Source organism: Ruditapes philippinarum, unplaced genomic scaffold, assembly GCF_026571515.1.
Source record: "Ruditapes philippinarum isolate M1 unplaced genomic scaffold, ASM2657151v2 ctg1916_1_1_1_1, whole genome shotgun sequence".
Lineage (NCBI taxonomy): Eukaryota > Metazoa > Mollusca > Bivalvia > Venerida > Veneridae > Ruditapes > Ruditapes philippinarum.
The window spans coordinates 342063-365377 of NW_026858937.1; the positions used below are offsets into that span (position 1 = coordinate 342063).

General features: G+C 33.4%; 1 protein-coding gene across 3 annotated transcripts in view; it reads left to right on the forward strand.

Moving 5' to 3' along the window:
* The window catches only part of LOC132754732 (uncharacterized), a 40867-nt gene extending 18800 nt beyond the window's left edge, over positions 1-22067 (forward strand). For 2 of the 3 annotated variants that reach the window (XM_060745416.1, XM_060745415.1), the window contains exons 2-4: positions 19851-19977; positions 20500-20612; positions 21655-22067. In XM_060745416.1, the coding sequence (XP_060601399.1) occupies positions 19911-19977; positions 20500-20612; positions 21655-21930 (456 nt within the window). In that variant the 5' untranslated portion in view covers positions 19851-19910 and the 3' untranslated portion in view covers positions 21931-22067. Of the gene's footprint in view, positions 1-17938; positions 18425-19850; positions 19978-20499; positions 20613-21654 lie in introns of those variants that run through there. The other variant, XM_060745414.1, reaches the window with a different exon arrangement.
* Positions 22068-23315: the final 1248 nt, after the last annotated feature.

Sequence of the window (23315 nt, forward strand, 5' to 3'; positions counted from 1 at the left end):
TCGCTCTTTTTGTTCTCTTTCACGATTGAGTTTTCTTTGTCGTTCTTGTTCTTGTTGTTCAAGTTCCATTTGCCTTCTGCGCTCTTTTCGTAGTTTTCTTTCTTGGCGTCGTTGCCTTTTTCGTTCTTCTTCCTTTTGTTGTTGTTGTCGTGATTGCACAGAAATTTTTAAAGGTGTTCCTCCTGAACAAGAACTGTTTCCCGATGCAAGACTTTCTCTATCATATTGGATATTTCTTGCAAGTGTAGTCGAGACCGTACTTGAGCTGTTTGTACAAAAACGCATTTTATTTATGGAGCTTGATAAACTGAATATACTATTGTTGGATCCATTTTTCCTAGACGAACTATATCTGGATCTACGCCTAGACAGAGAGTATGAATCTGTTTCTTTATTAACTAAGAATTTTCTTTCATACTTTTGGATTTTAAGTCTTAGCCACCTGAGAATTGCAAAACGATCATCTAGAATAATATTGAATGGCGATCCGTTAAATTTGCATAATATATTATTATTATCAGATTGATCTGTGAAATAAACCAAAAGATAACCTAGAATGTCTAATAAACATTGAGATTCTTTCTGGTATGATGAACATGCAAAATGGTGTTTTATTGTAGCAACTTTAACCATATACGTTGAAATTCCTGCTGATGGAACGTTTTTCTGAAGTTCCTCGCCATCACCATCACCATTAATAAGATATTTAAGTGCTCTATATACACTTCGGTGCTCGTTTGACACAGTGTATTTCATGCAATGTAACTCGGTCTCAGTGAAAGAGATCTCATTCGTAATTAAATAAGTTTTGGTCTTTATAATTTCATCTGCAAAAGAATGTATACTGCAAACATCTTTAATCTTTGCTTCTAGATGGTTGTCAGATATTTTAAAGGCGGGAACGATGTCTACTGTTATCGATCTGCTGTATGTTTTAGAGTCATTTCTTTCATATGTAAAAAGGAGCTTAGAAGCAGGCCCTTGAGTTTTGTCATAATATTTGAATTTTATACAATGCATTTTGAATTCATACACTAACTGTTCGTCTCTTAGCTGTTCAGAAATAAATCTTTTCATAACATCGTGAAACTTATTAAGAGTAAAATAATGTTTCTTCCATCCAGAGTCTTCCATAGATCCATTTACTTTGAATGCAGATAAAACATATATAAAGTCAAATTCATCTGGAAATATGATTTTTGTATCTTCATAAAAACTACCAACTTTTAATATTTTTTGTCCACATAGATCAACACGTTGGTAATTAGGATTTCTTGATGTAAATTCATCACAAAGACTGCCTATCGTACCTAATAATTCTCTTTCAAGCTTCCCAATTATCCTAATGACTAGCGTTTCTATCCCGAGTTTAATGAACATAGTAATTTCATCATTCATGTCTAACCTTTTATCCAAATTTCTATTCGTACTTATGTCTGAAAAATACTTAAAACTCATCTTGAGAACGAAATATCTTACGAAATCATGCAGTTGTTTTAAACACAAGTACGAGCCCATAAAATACTTTGAACAAATTTATATGCAGTCTAATCATATATTGTAACGCCACGTGACGCTTAGGTAAATTATCAATTTCTTTCTATTGACTTTAACGCCTCGTGACGTTATGATTAGATATAGCAAAGTGGGTTTAAAGGTTTTTCTTTTTTTATCAAAATTTCATGAAAGTTTTATTTATTAATATGTGAATTAAATACTTATAAATCTAGTTATGTATTAGAAGTCAAGCCACTGAATTTTCAGTAAATCCATCACATCTAAGGCTAAATTCTGGTCACAGCATGACTGGTACAGTTTTGATGGCTATAACGTTTAACAACAGTACTAGCCAACTAAATTTAGCAAATTATTGTGCATATAACTTCTGAAACCTCCCACCTAGAAATGAAGTATTGCAAAGTTTAACAAAAACAACCTTTACAGTACTCAGAAATGACAATTTATGTTCATAATTTCAACAAAATACTTTAACCTTTTACCCCATGAGCATATTGTGAAAAATGGCCGTTTTTATTGAATAAGCCTCCTTTTACAAGTTCAAACTGCTATGAAACTATGAAAATGCTTCAATACAGATGAAACTTGGCACAAACGTTGACTAGACTATATCTCTGTAACAGCATGCTCAATCGTAAATTTCCTGTTACCATGGCAACGGGGGGACGTCTCATATTTGCCAAAAATCACTATTTTGCATTGGGTTTTTTCCCATCAAAACTTTCAAAGTGCTGCAAGTTCTCAATGAATTGAGATAGAGTGAAAGGCTTTTCAGCGTCGGTTACTAGTTACCCGAAGATCGACCTGAGGCCATTTTTAGCCTGTCACATGTCCGAAATTTTATTGGCAATGAACACCCGAAACAGAACGGGGAACGTCCCCTTTCTGGCAACCCCCTGATATACCATTCGGATGGGGGCGATGCCGAAAAAGTGGTCACTTTTTATAAAACATTTCTCGAACGGAAAAGAATGTTTGGGGCCTAAATAGGGCATTTTTTTTTTACTGTTTGAGGCATCAAAACGTCAAAACACGTCTTTATGAGGGAAAAGGTTAAATTTAAACATAAACAGTATAACAAGAGCTGACTTGAAATGGGCCACTTTACCATATACGGTAAATCGGTATTTTTCAAAACGGTACGATGATCGATTGTTACCCGTAACGACCAAATAAATGTGTAACTTACGCTAATGATGACAAAATGAAACACATTATTTTCTGGGTTTCTTGGGGAGGCTATGCCTCCCCAATGTTAATACCATTCGTCAAATCTTACTGCCGCGGTAATCAGGTCAAAAATTAGTACCTTGATTTTTTTAAGCTGACTCATCAGTCATCACAGACATTTACAATATGAAAATATTTTCATTCTTTAACTTCATATCTGCTATTTGTAAAGATAATAATTCTCTGAAAAATTCTTGAATTTTTTCAAAATCACTACTCCGTGACGTCATACTGCGGCGGTAATCAGGTTTAGTCAAACGTACGTTGGTCATAAATAGTTCTGGTATGAAAACCCTTCTACATAATAACCTTTTCAACATTTTTTTTAACAAAAAGCATAAATGAAAATTTATATGTAAATGCTTTAATTAGGTGGCAAATATTCTTTATTATTTTTGATAACAATTTTCCAATTACTACGCAGCGACCAACTGTTTATGACGGGTCATTAACTAGAACGTTGCAACACCGTAGTCTCAATATCATGCATGTTCTTTTGTTTTTATAAACCATTAATAGTCCTTAATATTTTTTAAAGACAAATAATGGTAAACTGTCGCTTACATCAGAGACATGGATCATGCTTGCGGGATAACTAAGGAAAACTAACTTATTAGTATACCCTAGGAGGCTGTACGCGGAAAACGCTCTTAAACCGCTAGGCCTATATCATATAGCTGTTAGTAAATATTTTGCATACATTTATCTAAAAATTCAATGATGGTGATGAACATATTGTTTGAAAACATTATATTCTTGAACCATGTATCGCCGAAAAAAACTATTTAACTACAAAACCCGTAAGGACCCTCCGACAAAATTTCAGCACAATATTACATTTTACATTAACAAAATAAAAAAAGCAATACATGTACTTATATTTTCATCTTACATAATTCATTAATCAAACTTTTAACATAAAAGTATCTTTTAAAAATATGTCTGGCAATTGATAGATCCCTACTCTGATCTTTTATTTGTCTAGGAATAAATTTAAACATGTGCTCTTTTGTTTAGGAATATTTTGTAGTGAAAGTCTTAATATATCCACTAATCTCATAATTAGAATTAGACAGGTCAGGGATTTATACAACCAGTTGTTTAGTTAACTACGCTCATTTTAATCCCAATAGAAACATTCAAATATTTGGGGTAAAAAACATGACCAAAGTACCTAGTAGTCGTTTACCCGGTGGTGATCCCATTAAACTGATTATAGATTCGAATTGATTAGAAAACACAAATAGAAACATGTGTTTCGGTACAACAAAAATCGGAAGTAAAGTGAACAGTTAAATGACGGAAGTAAAGTGAACAGTTAAATGACAGAAATATGTGGTCAAATATGTTTTAACAAGGAAATAATTATTTCAGAGAAAGACGCAAAGATCAGTCTTCAATCAAATGAATGACCCCGTATTGTGTAATTAGAAAGTTTATTCAATTCTAGGGCAACGCATCATAATTTGATAGTCCATGTGTAATAAAATTCAAATTTTCAATACAGATTATGAGATACATAAAAAATATTAAAGAATAAGAAGCTTTAAAAAAACAACAACAAAAAACGCATATATATACGAATGACTTACAGTCGAGCATCGGGAATTCATCAACATATCTTACGAAATTTTAATTTGAAAACGATATTTGCGCGCGCTGAAGTGATTAATGTTTATTTGAATAAATCAAATAAAAAGAACTTATATGTTTGTGTTCTAAAAATAATCGGCGGCATAAGAGGAATTTCGTATTCATTTTACAACACTTGAAAAATTACTACAGAAAATGTGTTGTTGTTTTTTTGTTTTGTTTTCAACAAAAGTGTGTGTGTTTTAAGTTTATTTATACTCGGCGCCGGAATAACCATATGTCCGAGATTATAGCATCGGGGACGTCTTTTTCAAGCAGAATCTTCCTGGTAGCCCATTCTTCGTTCGTTGGTGGTAAAGGAGACGACAATACTGTCAAGGCATCAACTTCCTGACTGACGACAACAAAAACGGCATTCATTAGCGCGTAAGTCACGACAGGTCAACCAATCACCTCTGGTACTTGAGATGACTTGACCTTGACCTGCCGTGTGCCTTCTCCGCGACGTGCACGCCTCTGGAGGGATAACAAAAACTTCCAAAACACGCTATTTATATAACACCATTCATAGCACTGACGCTTCGATGTTCTCATCTATTTGCGGGAAATGGTCGACAGGGAAAACCCTACGTAATAATAACAACAGATTTTCCGCAGTATATATTTCAAGCTAGTGAGGTTTAAAAATACATGTAGAAACCATAAGTTGGTTGAGTGTTGGCGGTAAAAAAGAGAAGATATAACTTCCTGATAAATTTTCACTTAGGTTGATTCAATTTTGAATAAGCTTTGCAGATATGTATTTTTCAAAAAATATTTAACTTTAATATTATCCGATGCCGTCAAAGTCAGCGACAAGTACTGAAATGGGAATAATTTTCTGAAACGTGATTTTATTCGAGATTTGCTTCGGGAGAAGACAACTTTCTGTCCGTAGAGCATGAATATTAATACTCATCACAAGACAGTATCTTATTGATCTTAATTATGGTACATGACATATAAATACATGTATGTATAATTTTTATGTTCAATAAAAATGTTGCATAACTTGCAGTTGTTATTATCATTCAATGATATTAAAATGACATAAAGTATTTATGATGAACAGTCCTAGAATATTTTGATAAGGAACCGTCAGTTGTAAAATGGTATTGTGATCTTATAATGAACAGTCGTCATACTTGCTGGTATGTCATTTATAAATGGCAGTTTAGGTTTTTTAAAATTTGCATGATTAACAGTCCGAATGTAGACCTCAATGAAATGTTCTGGAATATTAACAAAATGAATAGTCAACCATATTAACCATATATATGAATGGTTGAACACAACAGTAAGGATAAATGGCGCAATGTGCATATCTTCTTATTTTGGTTATAATTGAAATAACAGCACATTTTAAGCAAAAGTCTGAAACATTCTGTCATAGCCTCCCCATCAGTACATTCAGTGCTTTGATTTATGTCGGCATGAAAGTTGAAAGTATTGGTATTTTTTCTAAAGTAAACGATAAGAACAACCTCTACAGTATTTGCAGGGCTACAATGGCACAGCAGCAAGGTCTAGTGGAACAAAAACTATGTCTTCAAATCTAAAGAAAATTATAAATCGATCTGACAATGTAATTAATTGACTCGCTATTGGTCAGCTAGTATTATCATTAGCTGATAAGCCCCGCCTAAATTTACCTGACATCACCCCTCTATAGGATCATTAGTAAACAGATTTAGAAATCAGACGGCTGCGTTGTTTAATCTCTCTACCCATGCTTCTCTAGTAACTATGATAAAGCAGACATTACAGACAATTTAATCACCGAAACCTTACCTTCAGGTTTGCGGTATTTTGTATTCCAAAATAGCTTCTTTTTTCTAAATCTAATACAGATTTTACATACTGTTTTTGACGTACTGATTATATTTATATATTTAATGTTTAAAGTTGAAGGTCGCTTCATAAATGGGATACAAAAAGATGCTATAATTATTTCTGTAGAATTGATAACTTGATGACGTAAAATATTTTACTCCAGTTAAATGTTAAATAAAACCAGACATCTGTTTGCTTTTTTTGTCGGCGATATCAAAGCTTTGTTTATACTATGACCTCAAAGGCAGTGTCATGTCATAAGGAAAGTATCAGAATTAAAGGATATAAGGTACATCTGTTGTTAAAATAAAAATGAATGGACTGTTTGATTGAAAAGATTATAAATTATTTTCAGAAATAAATTTCACCAAATTATGTTTGGTAACAGAAACTTCAATCTTCATGTTCTTTTTTCTAGAACGGTAATAACAGTTACTAGGAGCAGCAGCTGCTCGACAACTTCAGTGAATCCATTGACAATATCTTGACAAGCAAGCATAACTTTCAATTGCAAATTTAAATGAAATTAAAAAATCTAAAGTCTATAATTCAATTCAGGACCAGAACCCATCGAAAATCAAAATTTTTTAACATTTTTATTTGCCTTAGAATTTAGGTACCAACCTCCAAATCGGCACATATTAGCCGAGATGTTTATACCTAATCTGGTTCAAAAAAATCATCGTTTAAATTTATCTTAATCAAGTCCTTGCAGTAAGTTAAACATTTGATTCATGGACATCTATGTGCGGATATACACTTTACCATCACCTTAAAGATTGGAAACTGTAGTCCAAAGTTCTGAAAACTGGGAGACATACTTAAGATAATCTTTGACTTAATCTTGTTTATCATATTTTGAATTTAATTCAGATCTATTTATGTAGCAATTCATGTATAAGGTGAAGGTATCACTGTTGATGATTCATTAAATATGACTGCAGTAATCAGGGTCATGCTGCAATGTCTTAATTAAATGTTGCTTCAAACAAAGCCCTGAATGTATAAGACTTGGGAAATGTGTTAGGCAAAATAAAGTTTCTGGTAACCATTTTTATAAGAACCTCTGCAATATTTTCAAGGTTGAAGTGGAAAGTTCTAGTGGAACAACAAATATGTTCCAAGTCTAAAAAGGATAATAAAATCGATCTGGCTATTAAATCACCTAAACCTGTTTCTAACATATAAGAAAACAAGAACGTGTTTCTTAAACACAAATTCACTGGTCAGATTCTTGTAAGTAATTTTTGTTTTCAAAAAAATTTACACATTCACTCAGTTATGGACAGGAAAAATGCTAAAAAATGTAAACTCAGTTCTATGAAACATGACAGGGTCAAGATGTTTTGTAATTGTAAAAAACATAAGTTGGAAAGTTATATGGGGATGAAGTCGAAGAATATTCAACTCACCAATAAAACCTTATCAAATATACTTAAATGCAAGACCTTGACCTTGATGTCAGAGAACCCAAACTGCTTCTAAACTTTATGAACCACCTTAGGTTTGTTCCTTGTTATATGAGACCTTGGTAACTGTTATATGAGACCTTGGTAAAAATACAAAAGTTGTATAAATAAATGTAAATAATCTATTATTAGCATACGTGACATTAACCAAGTGACTTTGCAAACAGGACAAACCAAGTATGTTCCTTCCAAATATGAAAAGATCAGTCTAAAAATTAAAAAGTTTGACTGTCAGCTTTAATTTCTAAATTGATGTCATTCGTGTTTAATATGGACAAGTCTAGGAAGATCCTCTTGCATTTGTGTTCAGTTAGGGGACATTTTCGTCAAGGTCAAGGTCTCCAATATCAAAAACAAGGTTTTCACACTTTAACAGGCGTAGCCTTATTCTATCGACTAATGTCTTTTAAATTTGGTAGGAACATAAAATTTGAAGAATTTTCTTTTTTGAATGGATTTAGGGGTCAATTATATCAAGGTAACCTTTGCAAAAATATGTTTTCTAGTATTGCCAGAACAATCTGTTAACCAGACAGGGTCCAATTGTCAAACTGTAAAAAAGGGAAATAGTGGCACAGTTATATAATTTGGTATTGTCATGAAGCCATAAGTATTGATAGGAATTACGATATATAAAACATTTCGGTTTAGGTTAACAATATCCATCTTCGAAGTGCTGAAAAGGGCCATACCTTGGGGGGGGGGGGGAATGCAAGCCATACTTATGTAACTTGCCCAGATCATATACTTAGTATTGGTATATAAATGTGTAAATTATGGAACCATTGGAAGAAAGAAAAATTAAGAAAAAAACAAAATTGCCGTTTAAGGTCGTTTAAGGACAGACAGACAACGGACGGACGGTGCGATTACTATATTCATAGAGGCATTAAAAACTCAAAAAAATATCTTAAGGAAAGGCGGCGTTCAATAAGCGCAACCCCCATACGACCCAGCAACAAGACCCAGTGGCAAGGAGTCTAGTCGGACCCCAAACAAAAACAGCACAGGGCACAATATCACAACAATGATTGCATGTACGGGGAGACTTTCTACAGCCGCCACACGGCACAAACAACACGGTTGTGAAGATTACATGATGTACGAGGATTGAACAGAAAGTTCTTGGCCCGATGTACTTCCGTTAGTCAGAGAACCCAACTATTGGTCTTACATTTCAAAATAATCGCACTCTACATAAATGCACTATGCCAACCTGCGCTCCAACTTGTTTAACCCTTCAAAATAGAACTCTCTATGTAGGTCATCACAGCCTCCATGACACATTCATTGCTTCCGAAACGTCTACCACGAAGCATGGTTTTCAGTTTCAGAAACAGGTAGAACATGATAAACAAGATCAACAAGGAAAGGCGGCGTTTAATGAACGCAACCAGAAGTCAGAGGGGGCCAAATCTGGAGAATATTGGGGGTGGGTAAGAATTTCAAAGCCGCAGTCAGTTTCAGCAGCCATCGTAACTTAGGATATGTGAGCTGGCGCATTGTCGTACAGAAGCAGAATGCATCGTGTCAGTTTGCCCCTCCTTTTACACGCGATTTCTTGACGCAGACATCTCAATTCGTCTGTATTTTACGCACCGAGTCTGCAATTCTTATGTTATTTTGTTGTGATTAATGCTTCCGAGGGATCACTTTGTTTCCAGAATTTTGTACTTCACAACAGCAGGTGTCAAGTGCCGTGTGGCAGCCGTAAAAAGTTGCCCTGTACTTCACTTCAGTGTTGTTATATTTTCTGGTCCTTCGGGATCATTGATACCAACACTATAGAATGTTGAGAATTGAGTACCGCTCAAGCCGTAGCTAGGGGGCGTGAGGGATGTTGCACTTATTCATTATCCCTCATATACAGACTCAATCAAACCGAGTCTGCAATTCTTATGTTATTTTGTTGTGATTAATGCTTCCGAGGGATCACTTTGTTTCCAGAATTTTGATCAAGATAATCAAACATGATTATCCCCTGACTACGGCAGAATATTGAAGCCATCATCTTCCCTGCTGATGGCACCCTCTTGAATTTCTTCGGAGGGGTGAGCCACTGCATGTTCTGTTTTTTGGATTCTGGATCGAAGTGATGGAGCCATGTTTTGATCCTGAGTTACGATCCGATATATAAAATCAGGTTCATCCTCTTAGCGAGACAAAAGATATCTTGAAATGACAAGCCTGGTCCGTTTCTGGTCGTCAGTCAACTGTCTGGGGACCCATCTAGCGGAAATCTTTGACATGCCATAGACATCAGTCAGAATTGCCTATGCCCACTTCCCTAGCAATGCTTCGCAGGTCTCGCCTTCTCTCGCGAATGACCAGATCGTGCACAGTTTTGGCAGTTGCATCGTTGGTGGCATCTTTTGGTTCACCAGGCCGCTCATCATCTCCAATGCTCTCCTGTCCCTCTTAAATTCAGCAGCCCATTTTTTCACAGTGCTATAGGAAGGGGACTCATTCCCAAGTGTATTCATGAAGTCTTCATAGATTTCCTTGGGGGACATACCTTTCTTAGAGGTACTTAATGGCGGCTCTGATTTCAACTTTCTCCATTTGGTCTAAATACCATACCCCTCTACTGATCAAAGTGTGTTTTATGTTACCTTATCTGTGCAAAACAGTGTGTTACTCGGTCAGTTATCTTCAATAAGATATTGGTATCGTCGTATTGTGTGTAAATGCCAGTGTAATGGCTAGAAGTATATCGGGCCGAGAACTTACTCAGCATACCAAGAAACTTCTGGTTATATCTCTTATTCAGTGTCACTATGTTTACGCATGCTCTGTTTGGTACAAAACAAAATAATGAGATTTGTACTTGACTTGGATTTCAGAGCCCATATTGACCCATCCAACTTTAAGTCCCTTAACTGGTTACCGGTCCACAGAAGAGTTGAACAGATAATGTTGTGTCATGTTTTTAAGATAAAAAATGGCTTGTCTCCGGATTACATGTCTGAACACTTTATTTCGCAAGATTCCATACATAATTATAGTACAAGACTTAGTCAAAAGGGTGGGTATTGTCTACCTAAGGTCAAAGGTCAGGGTTCTAAATCCTTTGCTTTCTCTGGTATTAAATTATGGAATGATTTACCTGTAGACAAAAAAAGTTTTAAGGTTGCCATCAAAAGTCATCTTATGAACAGTATTTAATTTTTTTCTATGTTTTACATATTTCGGCTCAGGATTTTAAATTGTCTGCTATTTATCTTTTTTACAATTTTAGTAATGTGTTTTAAATCCTAGATGTAAACAGGAGTATCATTAACTCAAGATTTGACTGTGATATACATTGTTATGATTTATTAGTATTTTTAAACATGATTATATTTAGGTCTGCCTCTCTATGTCATGCCGCCAATACAAAGGACCACAATGGAAATAATAATATATATATTGTTCTCAGTTGACCGCTTTAGGGTCAATTGCCCACTTAAAATGTATTTAATAATCCTCTTTGTAAATTTTATAATTATCCAGGTTGTTGTAAAACTAAGAGACAGTGCTTTCAACACACCCAATGAAATAGAAATGACAAAGCGAGCCATTGCAAGCTAATATTGTACCGATTCAAAGTAAATCCGACTTGCATCAAACGGAGTGTCATAAAGCGGCTGTTCTCTCAGGCGTTAAATTCTTGCATAATACGCCAGTATGGCACAAGGGGGGGACACAATATGCGGTAAAAAATCTGGAAACAAAGTGATCACTCGGAAGCATTAATCACAACAAGATTACAAGAGAATTGCAGACTCTGTTTAATTGAGTTTGAACATGAGGGATACTGAATAAGTGCAACGTCCCTTACGCCCCCTAGCTACGGCTTGAGCGGTACTCAATTCTCAACACTTAATAGTGCCGGCATCAGTGATCCCGAAGGACCAAAAAAATATAACAACACTGAAGTGAAGTACGGGGCAACTTTTTACAGCTGCCACACAGCACTTGACACCTGCTGTTGTAACACCATATAATGACCCAGTGATATCTGACCAATATCATTTTATTGCAGAAATTTCTTCAAATCTTACGTGATTTACTGTCCGTCCCGTGACTATCCGTAAAATTTGAGGCACTCTTGGGGTAAATGATACGCATTTAACTTACGTACCGATAGCGGATATCTAATTCTATTTCACCTTTGAAATTTATTATCATTATTAACATTATCATCATAAGTATCATATTGTATCAATGTACAACAAGCTCTTGAATCCGTACAAAAGTCCATAAACTCAATGTTATGCTGTCAGATTACGGGGCAAAACACAATATTATGTCACACATTACGGATATTTAAGGCAGCTACATTGTTTGCCGCCTTGTTATTACCATCCCCGTTGTCGTGCGATTGTCCGCTATGCTAAATTATTTATGTTTCATCTTGGCACTCAATTTCATGATTTGATTTTCTTTAGACCGGGCGGTCAAAGATAGCCTACAAAAGTGCAAGCAATTATTTCCAGAAGGGTCCTCACCTCAGCAGACACTAGAGACAGCTATGAGATATAAGGGAACCAGTCCCTACAATAGATCCCTTGGTTATTTTACATGCCCAGTGTATAGCACTGATACATGCGAGGAATACCTGGGTTTCGTACCAGTATACCTCATATAAATAGTGTTTCTGAAAAATCCCAAGGGTGTTACCCAGGATCAAACCCGGAACCTCAGTAGTGACAGTCAGTGGTCTAACCAACTGAGCTATCGCGCCACAATAATTTGTATTAAAGGCTAAATAAAAGGTAGACGATATAAAATTGAGATATTCATAAAAGATGTACAGTATTTGTAAGATATAACAAATTGACCGGTAATTCATATGGAGCTACCGATTTTCTTCATTGATGCCTCAACAGGGGACGGAGCTATAACGATAATTGACAAGTTACGCGCATAGCAGATAAAAATGGTAAAGGTTTGATGACTGATTTGTGCAATTCGTGCTTTCGCCCGCAACCCGAAAAACCGAGAATAAAGTAGCTAAAATGGCGGGGAAGCGGAGCGAATACACGCTAATAAGCGAGAGCGCGTGGCGGATTTTAATGAATTAAACTTTGCGCGTGGGGACGCGGAGCAAGATTTAAGAAACAATACGGCGGGGTGCGAAATGAAAACACCCTTATAAGCGAGGGCTAAGGACTAAGTTAAATAAATAAAACTTCGCCCGCGCCCCACTAATTAGCGTGTTTTCGCCAAGTGAAAAGTCGAGAATTACCAAGTTAAAATGGCGAGGGTGCTTTTTGTGTCTGCGCCCCCGCCGTTTTACTTCCTAAATCTCGATCCAAAATTAAATAACAAATGTGTTCAGAAAAAATTTGGTAAATCTACTAAACAAACAAATCTGATTTTAGGTGTTTTAGTGATAACTGACTAGTTGTCACCTTAAAGAGATTCGATAATGTAAATGCATCGTAATATGATCAGAATGAACAAGAAATTGTGATGAAACACCGAGATTATTTAAATGAGCATTATCGATATGTACATGTCCGGGAAACAAGCATGAGATAGAAAGTATCCCCGTTTAGAAACACACATAAGAGTAATACTAGTCCTGGTTAGATCAATTTTGTCAAAAACTTTTCAACATTATAAATGATACTTCTATCAGTGTTTGTTGACATACATTATATAAAATGCAACCAAATGACCATGAAACAAAGTGACCATATAGCAGAGTGTTCGTGACAGAGCGATTATGTAATAGTGTAATGATGTAACAAAGCGATTATGTTATAGTGTGATCGTGTAACAACGTTTTCATATTTTAATATAACAGTGTGATCATGTAACAGAGGGATTGTGTAATAGTGCGACCATGTACCAGAGCGATTATAAAATAGTGTGATTATGTAACACAGTGATCATATAATGGTGTGATCCTATAACACTGTGATTTTATATAATAGTGTGATCGTGTAAATGAGCAATTATGTAATAGTGTACTCACGTAACAAAGTGATCATATAACAATGTGATCAAGAAACAAAGCGATAATGAAATAGTGTGATCGTGTAAATGAGCAATTATGTAATAGTGTACTCATGTAACAAAGTGATCATATAACAGTGTGATCAAGAAACAAAGCGATAATGAAATAGTGTGATCGTGTAAATGAGCAATTATGTAATAGTGTACTCATGTAACAAAGTGATCATATAACAGTGTGATCAAGAAACAAAGCGATAATGAAATCGTGTGATCATGTGACAAAGCAATTATTATTTAATAGTGTGCTCGATCCTGTAAAAAAGTTATCATATAGCAAAGCGATCATGTTACCGAGCGATTGTGTTATAGTGTAATTATGTAACACAGTGATTATGTAATAGTGTGATGATGTAACAGAGCGACTTTGTAGTAAATAAACTATGTGAACAGTTGCCAGCATCTAATCGTACAATTTTGTTTCTTTTTTAATTTTACAGTATATAGATATGCATTATGATCATTTATTTGTATAACTGATCGAACATAAATTTTATACAAAATTGTATTTACACTAGTCCAAAAACGGCCATTGACTGACATATTTTGATAATACTGGAAACATAAGAGAAGATGCGATTGATTTAAGAGTTTCACTTTGATTTCTCATTGTGTTAAATGTAATATCGTAATACTTTTCATACAAGAATTTGTCATTACTGCACTTAAATAGATTTCATATCGTAATTTAAAGACATAAAGTTCATCGTTATCACAAGTGTATCAAAAATCAAGCAGGATAGTGGAGAACTTTGCACTGAAATATAGAGAAAGAGAACAGTTTCAAAATCAACAAGCAGCTAGGCGTATACTAAAATATCGCAGATGGCAAATATTTATGAATAATGTGAATTCACAAAGACATGATATATATATAAGGATTAGTGTACATGGAATTGAGAGGTTGAAAATGCTATTAAACCTACAAACTAAGATCATCTAACAGTGTTTCCCATCATTTTATGCCAGTGTTTGATATAGCTAATGATAATAACGCAAATAAAGGCGCTAAATCACTCGGATGAAAAGGCGTAATTTCCCGAAACTAAAGGCGTTAAAACACGAACCAAAAGGCGTAATAGTGTAAAAAAAACGTTATATATCGCCAATGCAATAGCATATAAATTTATATTAGTGGCCTAGTAATGTTTGAAAGAAAGAACAATGTTATCTCAATGAATTGTTCAAGATGTAGGTTTGTTTTTAATTCTCTACGGATACGTCGTAATGCTTTTCATCCAGTCAGAGGTTAACTATCACCAAACTATTAGATACTTTTTTACAAAGACAAAGAAGACAATGCTTCCTAATAATGAATTAACTAAAACAGTATCACCCTTTCAATCGTACTTTCAATAATTAAGATATACTTTCATCCTGACGTGACTTACTTTTGCGTTTTTCAGATCTTTTTACCTATAGCCCATTACCTATAGCTTAATAAGGAGCAACAATCACATAATTAGATACTGCCAGGTTATTAGGTTATTATACAGGATTTATACATAGATAATTAAACGTATGACGCACATATAAAATAAGATAAGATAAGAAATCAGGTCAGACAAGGAAACAAAAGAAAAAAGAAATTTATTTATTATAATGACATTCGTTAAATCAATGATATGATACATGTGAATTCAGAGTAACTGCATTTACAACAAGCCAATAGGACCAAGCCATTTTATATTGACAAATATCAAAAACTCCTCATTAGTGTATGACAAATAGTTTATATTATTACTCCGCAAATAGAATGGTAGTTATTGCAAATGTATATAATATTATTTTATACTAGTTGATATCTGAAGCAATTTATTCAGATCAATATTGTACTTCCTTTCTCATTTGACTACACCATTTCATTATTATAGTTATGATATTAAAATGACGTTATAAAGCAATTTGATTTATTCGCTTAACTACGCCTTTTGTGTTGCGTTATAAGGCTTTTTTCGCGTTTCTACGCCTTTTGTTTCGCGTTATTCTGCCTTTTTGTGTAAAAACGCCTTTTTCGCGTTACTACGTCTTTATTCTAGTTAAAACGCCTATTTCGCTTTATTACGCATTTTGTTTCGATTTATAACGCCTTACCAATATTATATTTCATTTCATTTGATACTATAAGGCTTTCGTACTTTAAATGATATTCACACAGTTATTTCTTTTTAACATTTATGATATAAAATGTTTACAACAGTATGTCAATTAAACACAATGATCTTTAAAACATACATACGGAGAAAACAGAATCCTTAAAGAACACCCAGAAAGGCAAAATTAAACATGTTCTTGACTCGGTTTCATTCAGCCTGTTCACGTTTTCAGTTAGCGCTTGTCAACTGAAAAGCACCAACAGCCATGAACAGGACAAACAGTATAACAGAAAATAACCTTTTAGTGAGCAACCTGAACAAGTAAGTGTTAGTGTGAAGGTACCAATATACCATCACCTATTGTTGATATTTTTCAATTCACTGGAATATCTGAAAATATATACCAATCTGTTTTCTTTACGCAAATTCTACTTCAACAGAAAGAACAGCTCTAGCTGTGCTTTGCATTTCATGATTAAAAGAAGTTATATTCTATATGAAATTTAGAAGAAATGCAGCCAGTAATAAGCTCTAGAAAAAACTTAATATCGATAACTTCCCCTTGAATAATAATGTAATTAAAACACTACATGTATTTTAGATATCTGAGTTTTCAAATTTGTTTCTTGAACACGACAACTCTATCGGTAAGAATTCCGTTAGAAGTATGAAGTTATTAGTCGCCGGTAGAAACTTTATACTTTATATCATTAGAGAAACCTGTTTACATTAAAAATACATTTTCAATAAAACCTTTTCCTTTCTTCTTGGTAAAGGGTTTAACTTGGCCCTTTCTGTCAAACATTCGACAAGAAAGTTCAATTGTTTAGTTTAGGTTGAACATCCCAAAATAATGTTATGCTTAAGAGGCACATTATTGAAATATATAATGGTAATCGTTGATTTCGGTATATTCCGTCGGTTTCCGTCACGCAGGTTTCCATAACGGTATGACGTCAGGGGTCCGGAATCGTTACATAGAAAAAAATAATAAACTATCTTTGTGTTGATAGTTTATCGCACTGAAAGGCAATTAAACGTTAATTTTATATATCGTATGTAACGATTGGAATACGTGTATTGATTTCAACTAAATTATATATTTTTCCTATAGCACATAATAATGATGTACAACACTTTTACAATAAAATTGTATTGTTTCATGTAATAATTAAACATATATAATATTTTCATCGTCACTTTGCAAATATTCGATGATCGGTTATTATTTGTCGGTAATTATCTGAATCTGAACTAGTAACCTATACGGATTTCAATGTATGGTACAACAGTATATGTATAAAGTAAAATTACAAGAAGAATTACCAGCATAGCACTTGCCTTACAAGCCTCAGTGGCAAACATTACTCTTATTTTTATACTTGAACCATTAAACTTATATTTTCTTATATTTATGATAATACAATCATTTTCCTATCCGGTGACTTGATGCTTTAGCATAAAAATCTCTACTTGTCTGTCTTTATATATGGTTTATATGCAATTTGTTGAGGGGGAAAATTAAGATAAGATCACTGATGGACTGGCTACGTACTAAATTATATTCAGAGAGTTATGAAAACTGAACGTATATTTAAAACTATAACTCGACTCGTCATTTTACATTCTAACAAACATTGACTAAGATTATTTGTACTTTTTTATAAATATCATCGAGAAATTCATATGTCAATACGGACTGTAAACTCCAGTAACGTTTACCTAGTAAAGTTCTCAGTGAAATTATATGTATGATTTGTCCTTGGGGATGATTGATTTCAATCCGTTAAATGTTGAAACCCGAGTAATGCTTATGCGGTGCTAGGGTGTGGGATAGTGCACCTATCATTATCTCTCATTTTTTTAACAACAATCGATTCTTCATTGTTCACTTTTTAATTTCTTTAAGTTCTTTCGAGGGATCTACCCCCTATTCACTTCTTTTACCATTATGTTTTATATAAATTACATTACTTTTATAATAAACATTTTGTATAAAAAGTGCAAATGAACACGTAAATCATTGACATCAAAAGCAATTTGGTATATTGTGTATACTCGAGTAATTGGCATGCAATTTATCTCACTTCAGCAACATATACTATACAGAATGGTATATACATTGTATTCTTATCTATATGTAGTGTATTCAAGCATACTAATATGTGTTGTGAGATGTTGTTTGTATATTCGTTGTTTTGTCGAACACATGTAACTTATCCTACCTTGTAAAAAGTATCTTCAGAGAATGTGGAGTATAAACCGTGAATAATTTGATTAGCGTTCGACTGCCTACTGTTTGACTGACTGCAGGAATACTTTCTAACATTATTGAAATGAGCTATTAAAATTCCTATCTTGAATTATGATCGTGTAACTAGGCAGGCAATAGCGTGTATACAACATATAGTGCTGATAAGAATTATCTTGCTATAACAAACAACATTCCTGTTAACAGGTTTTCTAACGTAGTGAGCTAGTAATGTGTAAAGTGATTGTGTAACAAATATTATTTCAACAAACATTGTGGAAAGGCATATGAATTGTTAAGTTTATAATATTACATTTTAGAAGACTTAAAATTATTAATGTGAAATGGATCAGTTAATAGAAAGTGTGGTTTAAAGACCATGCCATAACAAGGTAGGTATAATGCTGTTATGTATTAATGTTCTTCATCGGTTTATGACTTATATTATATTGTACAAAAAAGACTTGTTTTCAAGTAACACGAACAATTACAATGCTGAGATTTTTTTATTACGTTTTTTTCCCGCAAAATAAAATATTTGTATTATAACGTTTTAAAGTGGTTTTGAAGTTTTGTGAAATAATGTCGATAAAAATGGATCATGTATCTAATACAAATTATTATAAAACATTAATTACTCTTCACTTGAACTCTGTTCTCATATTAAAATACAATTATATCAAAATATTTGTTCCTACCATTTTTCTCATGTCTGGCACATCTAGGAAACACTTGTTCTGTCAGAGATCAACAATTATAAATATTACATTAATTTTTTATTACAGTTGCATTTTATTGCGTTGTGGTATAAATATAGCAACGGCCTTAGATTAGAGTATTTAAATACAAACATCTGAACGACATAGCATATGCAAAATGATAACACAAAGTACGCAAAATAAGAAAAAAAAGTCTTTCCATTCCAAGTCGTAAAGTCTAAGAAAACTGTCGAAATAGTATTCATTTATAGTGTTTACAAGTTATGCAAATATTTTAGGAAAAACAAATTTCGAATAAGATGATATTAACATGTTATGTGGTTCTTATTCAAATTCAAAGACAGATTTTCAGTTTTTAGTGTTAAATTCAGGATATAGTGTTATATAACACTTAGTTATTAAAAATGAATCTGCTAAAAAGATTAGATTATTATATCTAACAAAAACTTGTAGGTATTCAGATTTGAAATATATCTTCCAAACTTTATGCAAAATCAATATTGGCAATTTGTATAACTTCAATATGCCGTTTACTTAAATGATTTTGATGTTGATTCAGGTATGTATATTAACGTACATGACTGAATCAACCTTGAAAACCAATTTGATTTTCTTATCTTTATACATGTAAATATTTATAATAATGAAAAAATATTCTCGAATTCCACTTTGTATACTATCCTGCATGTACCTTGAAGAACCGAAGAATGTACAAATTCCACATTACTTCAAACATGTCAAATGCATGTGTTATGATTCAAATGTCATAACTTCAAATAGTTGAAAATTTCACCGCAATGATGACTTTATACTTATTTTTATTGCGCAGCGTTAACTTGGCAGTTGATTACGTACTACTTGTGGCAATATAAAGTTGCTGTTTTTTGTTGTTGTTGTTTTTGTTTTTTCATAAACAATTTGCGTTATTATAAATCGTTTTACAAGTAATGACGAAATATAGCCTTTCTAACATAAATATAAACCTAGCAACTCGGGTCTTATATTTATCATATCCAGACTACATAACCCGTCGGCAACTTGGATTACTGGTTGTTTTTACATTTTTAATTAACATTAATTAGAAAGTTATCAATTACAGGTTTTCAATATAAAGAACACTGCATGATGGACCTGTAGGATTCAATGATTTCTTGCTACTATGCCGGGTAACAAGATTAACAAGATAATTCTGACCATAGTGTTAGCAGTATGTACATTCTATGTAGGTAAGTATACCATTGTTTGCATTGTTAACCTTAGCTTATTGCCAAATATAATTAGCTTAAATAATGTCAAGCATTTTGTTCACCAAACAGTTTCAACGTTAGACGTTGTTTTATGAAATATTTCTATATAATAATGTTAATTTTTTAATAATTAAATTAAATTAGTACCTTTCAATTTCTAACAGATGTATGAAATCGGTCCTTAGAGATCAGTAAAAAGAAAATTTCACCATGAAACATGAAACAAACCTTTCTATCCTAAATATTGTATACTGAAACAACAATCATTAAACTTATACACTTTCAAATTACGTTTTTGTATAATTATATTTTTGTCATAAAGTTTTGGATTATGCGGCTTGCTAAAATTATACATCTATTTGTGTGTTTGTAATTATATGTTAAGCATACATTTGTTGTAATAGATTATAAATATCACGTGTATTAAATTCTTCATTACCTGCATATTAGTTTAGATTTTAAAAAGAAAATGAACTTCATTTCAATTTTTTTTTCTTTTAGTGAATGGTCAACAATTGCACTGTTGGCATTGCGTGGCAGACGACTGTTCTAAAGACCCCGGTGATAATTACAAAGCTTCCGAAAAATTATGCAGCGCTGGACAATCATGTCAAGTAAGATGTTCATTGATTTGTAATTATAATTGACTCACCCTTCATTCCTAATAAGGCCTGTTTGAGGGCGGATTTCAAAGCTAAAAATTATCCAGTCAAAAATTCCGCTTTGACAGAATGAATGTATACTAATTTAAACATGGCTGTCTATCTGACTAAAGTTAATATCGACTTATGTTATATTTTGCCATGTAGTTTTAATTAGGAGATGATTTTAATCAGATTGACATGGCTGTATAACAGTGTCAGAGGTATTACAGTATCCGTGGTGTAAATGAATCGTACTATATTTCCTAAGAATAAATTCGCTGAATAAAAAAGTTTTAAAAATCTAATTGTGTTCCGCTTAATAAGCTTATTCAGTTTATAAATTATTAAGAAATAAATATCTATATATATATATATATATATAAAAGTTTACAAATAAATATAATACAGATATATATATACAGATTTTATTTGTAAACTTTTAGCCAGGCATGTTTGAACAACATTTACATTAAGTTGTTGCGTACTTTTACGAAAGACCGGTAGGGCCATTTCAACTTTATGAATTCCCGATTTCATCTTCATAAATTTACCATTAAAACTTCGTGAATTCCCATTTTCAAAATAGGGAATTCACGATTCACGATTCAACTTCGTGAATTCACGACTTCAACTATTTCAACTTCATGAATTCACGATTTCAAGTTAAGGAATTCACGATTTCAACTTCATGAATTCACGATTTAAACTTCACGAATTCAACTTTACGAATTCACGAGTTCAACTTTACGAATTCACGATGTCAACTTCATGAATCCACAATTTCAACTTTATGAATTCACGATTTCAACTTCACGAATTCACGATTTTAGACTTCATTTTGTGAATTCGTGAAGTTGAAATCGTGAATTCATGAAGCTGAAATCGTGAATTCTTGAAGTTGAAATCGAGAATTCATGAAGCTGAAATCGGGAATTCATAAAGTTGAAATGCCCCCATCGGTCTTTCGTATATTTTTGTATGAAATAGTGATTCACTATGTTAAACATTTCAGAAAGTGTACTTTGAAATGGAAGAAGAGAATGATGATGGGGAATTCATTGCCTTACACACATCAACTGTTCGGGGATGCTCTCATAACTGTATAGAAAGAAATGATTTTGTAAATTGCACGAAACAATTAAAAACATCACGTGGTTGTGTTCGTAAAAATTGTTGTGATGACGATGATTTGTGCAACAGTGCTAATGAAACTTCACATAACTTAATTTATTATATGATATTGTTATTTAGAATACGTTCATTTGTTTTCTTGACGAGAATTTTGTAGCCTCTGGAACCAGTTTCCAAATATCTCGATTGATTTCTTTGTTGCAAGTGTTGTTTTCTTCAACTGTTTATTACTTTTAAAGTGAAACATAAGGTCACCTGTCGACAAATGCTGGATTTCGCAATATGTCTTTCGACGCCCCCCAGAATAAATTCCGAGAACTTATCCTACAAGAATTTACTTAGTTTTGGTTGTATGGAGAGCATATGATGCGTTCCTCTTTACGTATGTCCTGTCCTCTAATTGTATGTCTTCTATATAATGCATGTATGGCCTCTATAAATAAAAGTAAAAATAACTTAAATATATAAGGTCAATTAGAACGACGAACACGCAGCGGTCGCTGTGGTGTAGGTGTTAGCATACTGGACCAGCTGGATGATGAATCCAGAAACTTTTGCTTTGAGTCCCGGCTGCTGCATGGCGATTTATCGTCTGGTTTTCTGTGAATGTCCTCTATATGTATGTCCTCTATATGTGTCCTCTATATGTATGACCTCTATATGAATGTCCTCTATATGTATCCTCTATACGCTCGTATGTATGTCGTCATTTATATGACGTCCTCTATATTTCACAGACGCTTGGGGTTTGGAGCTCAAAACGCCTTTAAAATCCAAATAAAATGCATATTTGTCAATCCCAGGACATGTACTGATCATATATATCAAAAAATCTTAATATATATGTGTCCTCTATATGTATGACCTCTTTATGTGTCCTCTATATGTATGACCTCTATATGTGTCCTCTATATGTATGACCTCTATACGTGTCCTCTATATGTATGACCTCTTTATGTGTCCTCTATATATATGACCTCTATATGTGTCCTCTATATGTATGACCTCTATACGTGTCCTCTATATTTATGACCTCTTATATGTGGTCCTCTATATGTATGACCTCTTTATGTGTCCTCTATATGTATGACCTCTATATGTGTCCTCGCTATATGTATGACCTCTATACGTGTCTCTATATGTATGACCTCTATATGTATGACCTCTATATGTGTCCTCTATATGTATGACCTCTTTATGTGTCCTCTATATGTATGTTATGACTCTTTATGTGTCCTCTATATTTATGACCTCTATATGTCTCCTCTATATTTATGACCTCTTTATGTGTCCTCTATATGTATGACCCTCTATAATGTGTCCTCTATATGTATGACCTCTATATGTGTCCTCTATATTTATGACCTCTATATGTTCCTCCTCTATATTTATGACCTCTTTATGTGTCCTCTATATGTAATGACCTCTATTATGTGTCCTCTATATTTATGACCTCTATATGTGTCCTCTATATGTATGACCTCTTTATGTGTCCTCTATCATGTATGACCTCTTTATGTGTCCTCTATATGTATGACCTCT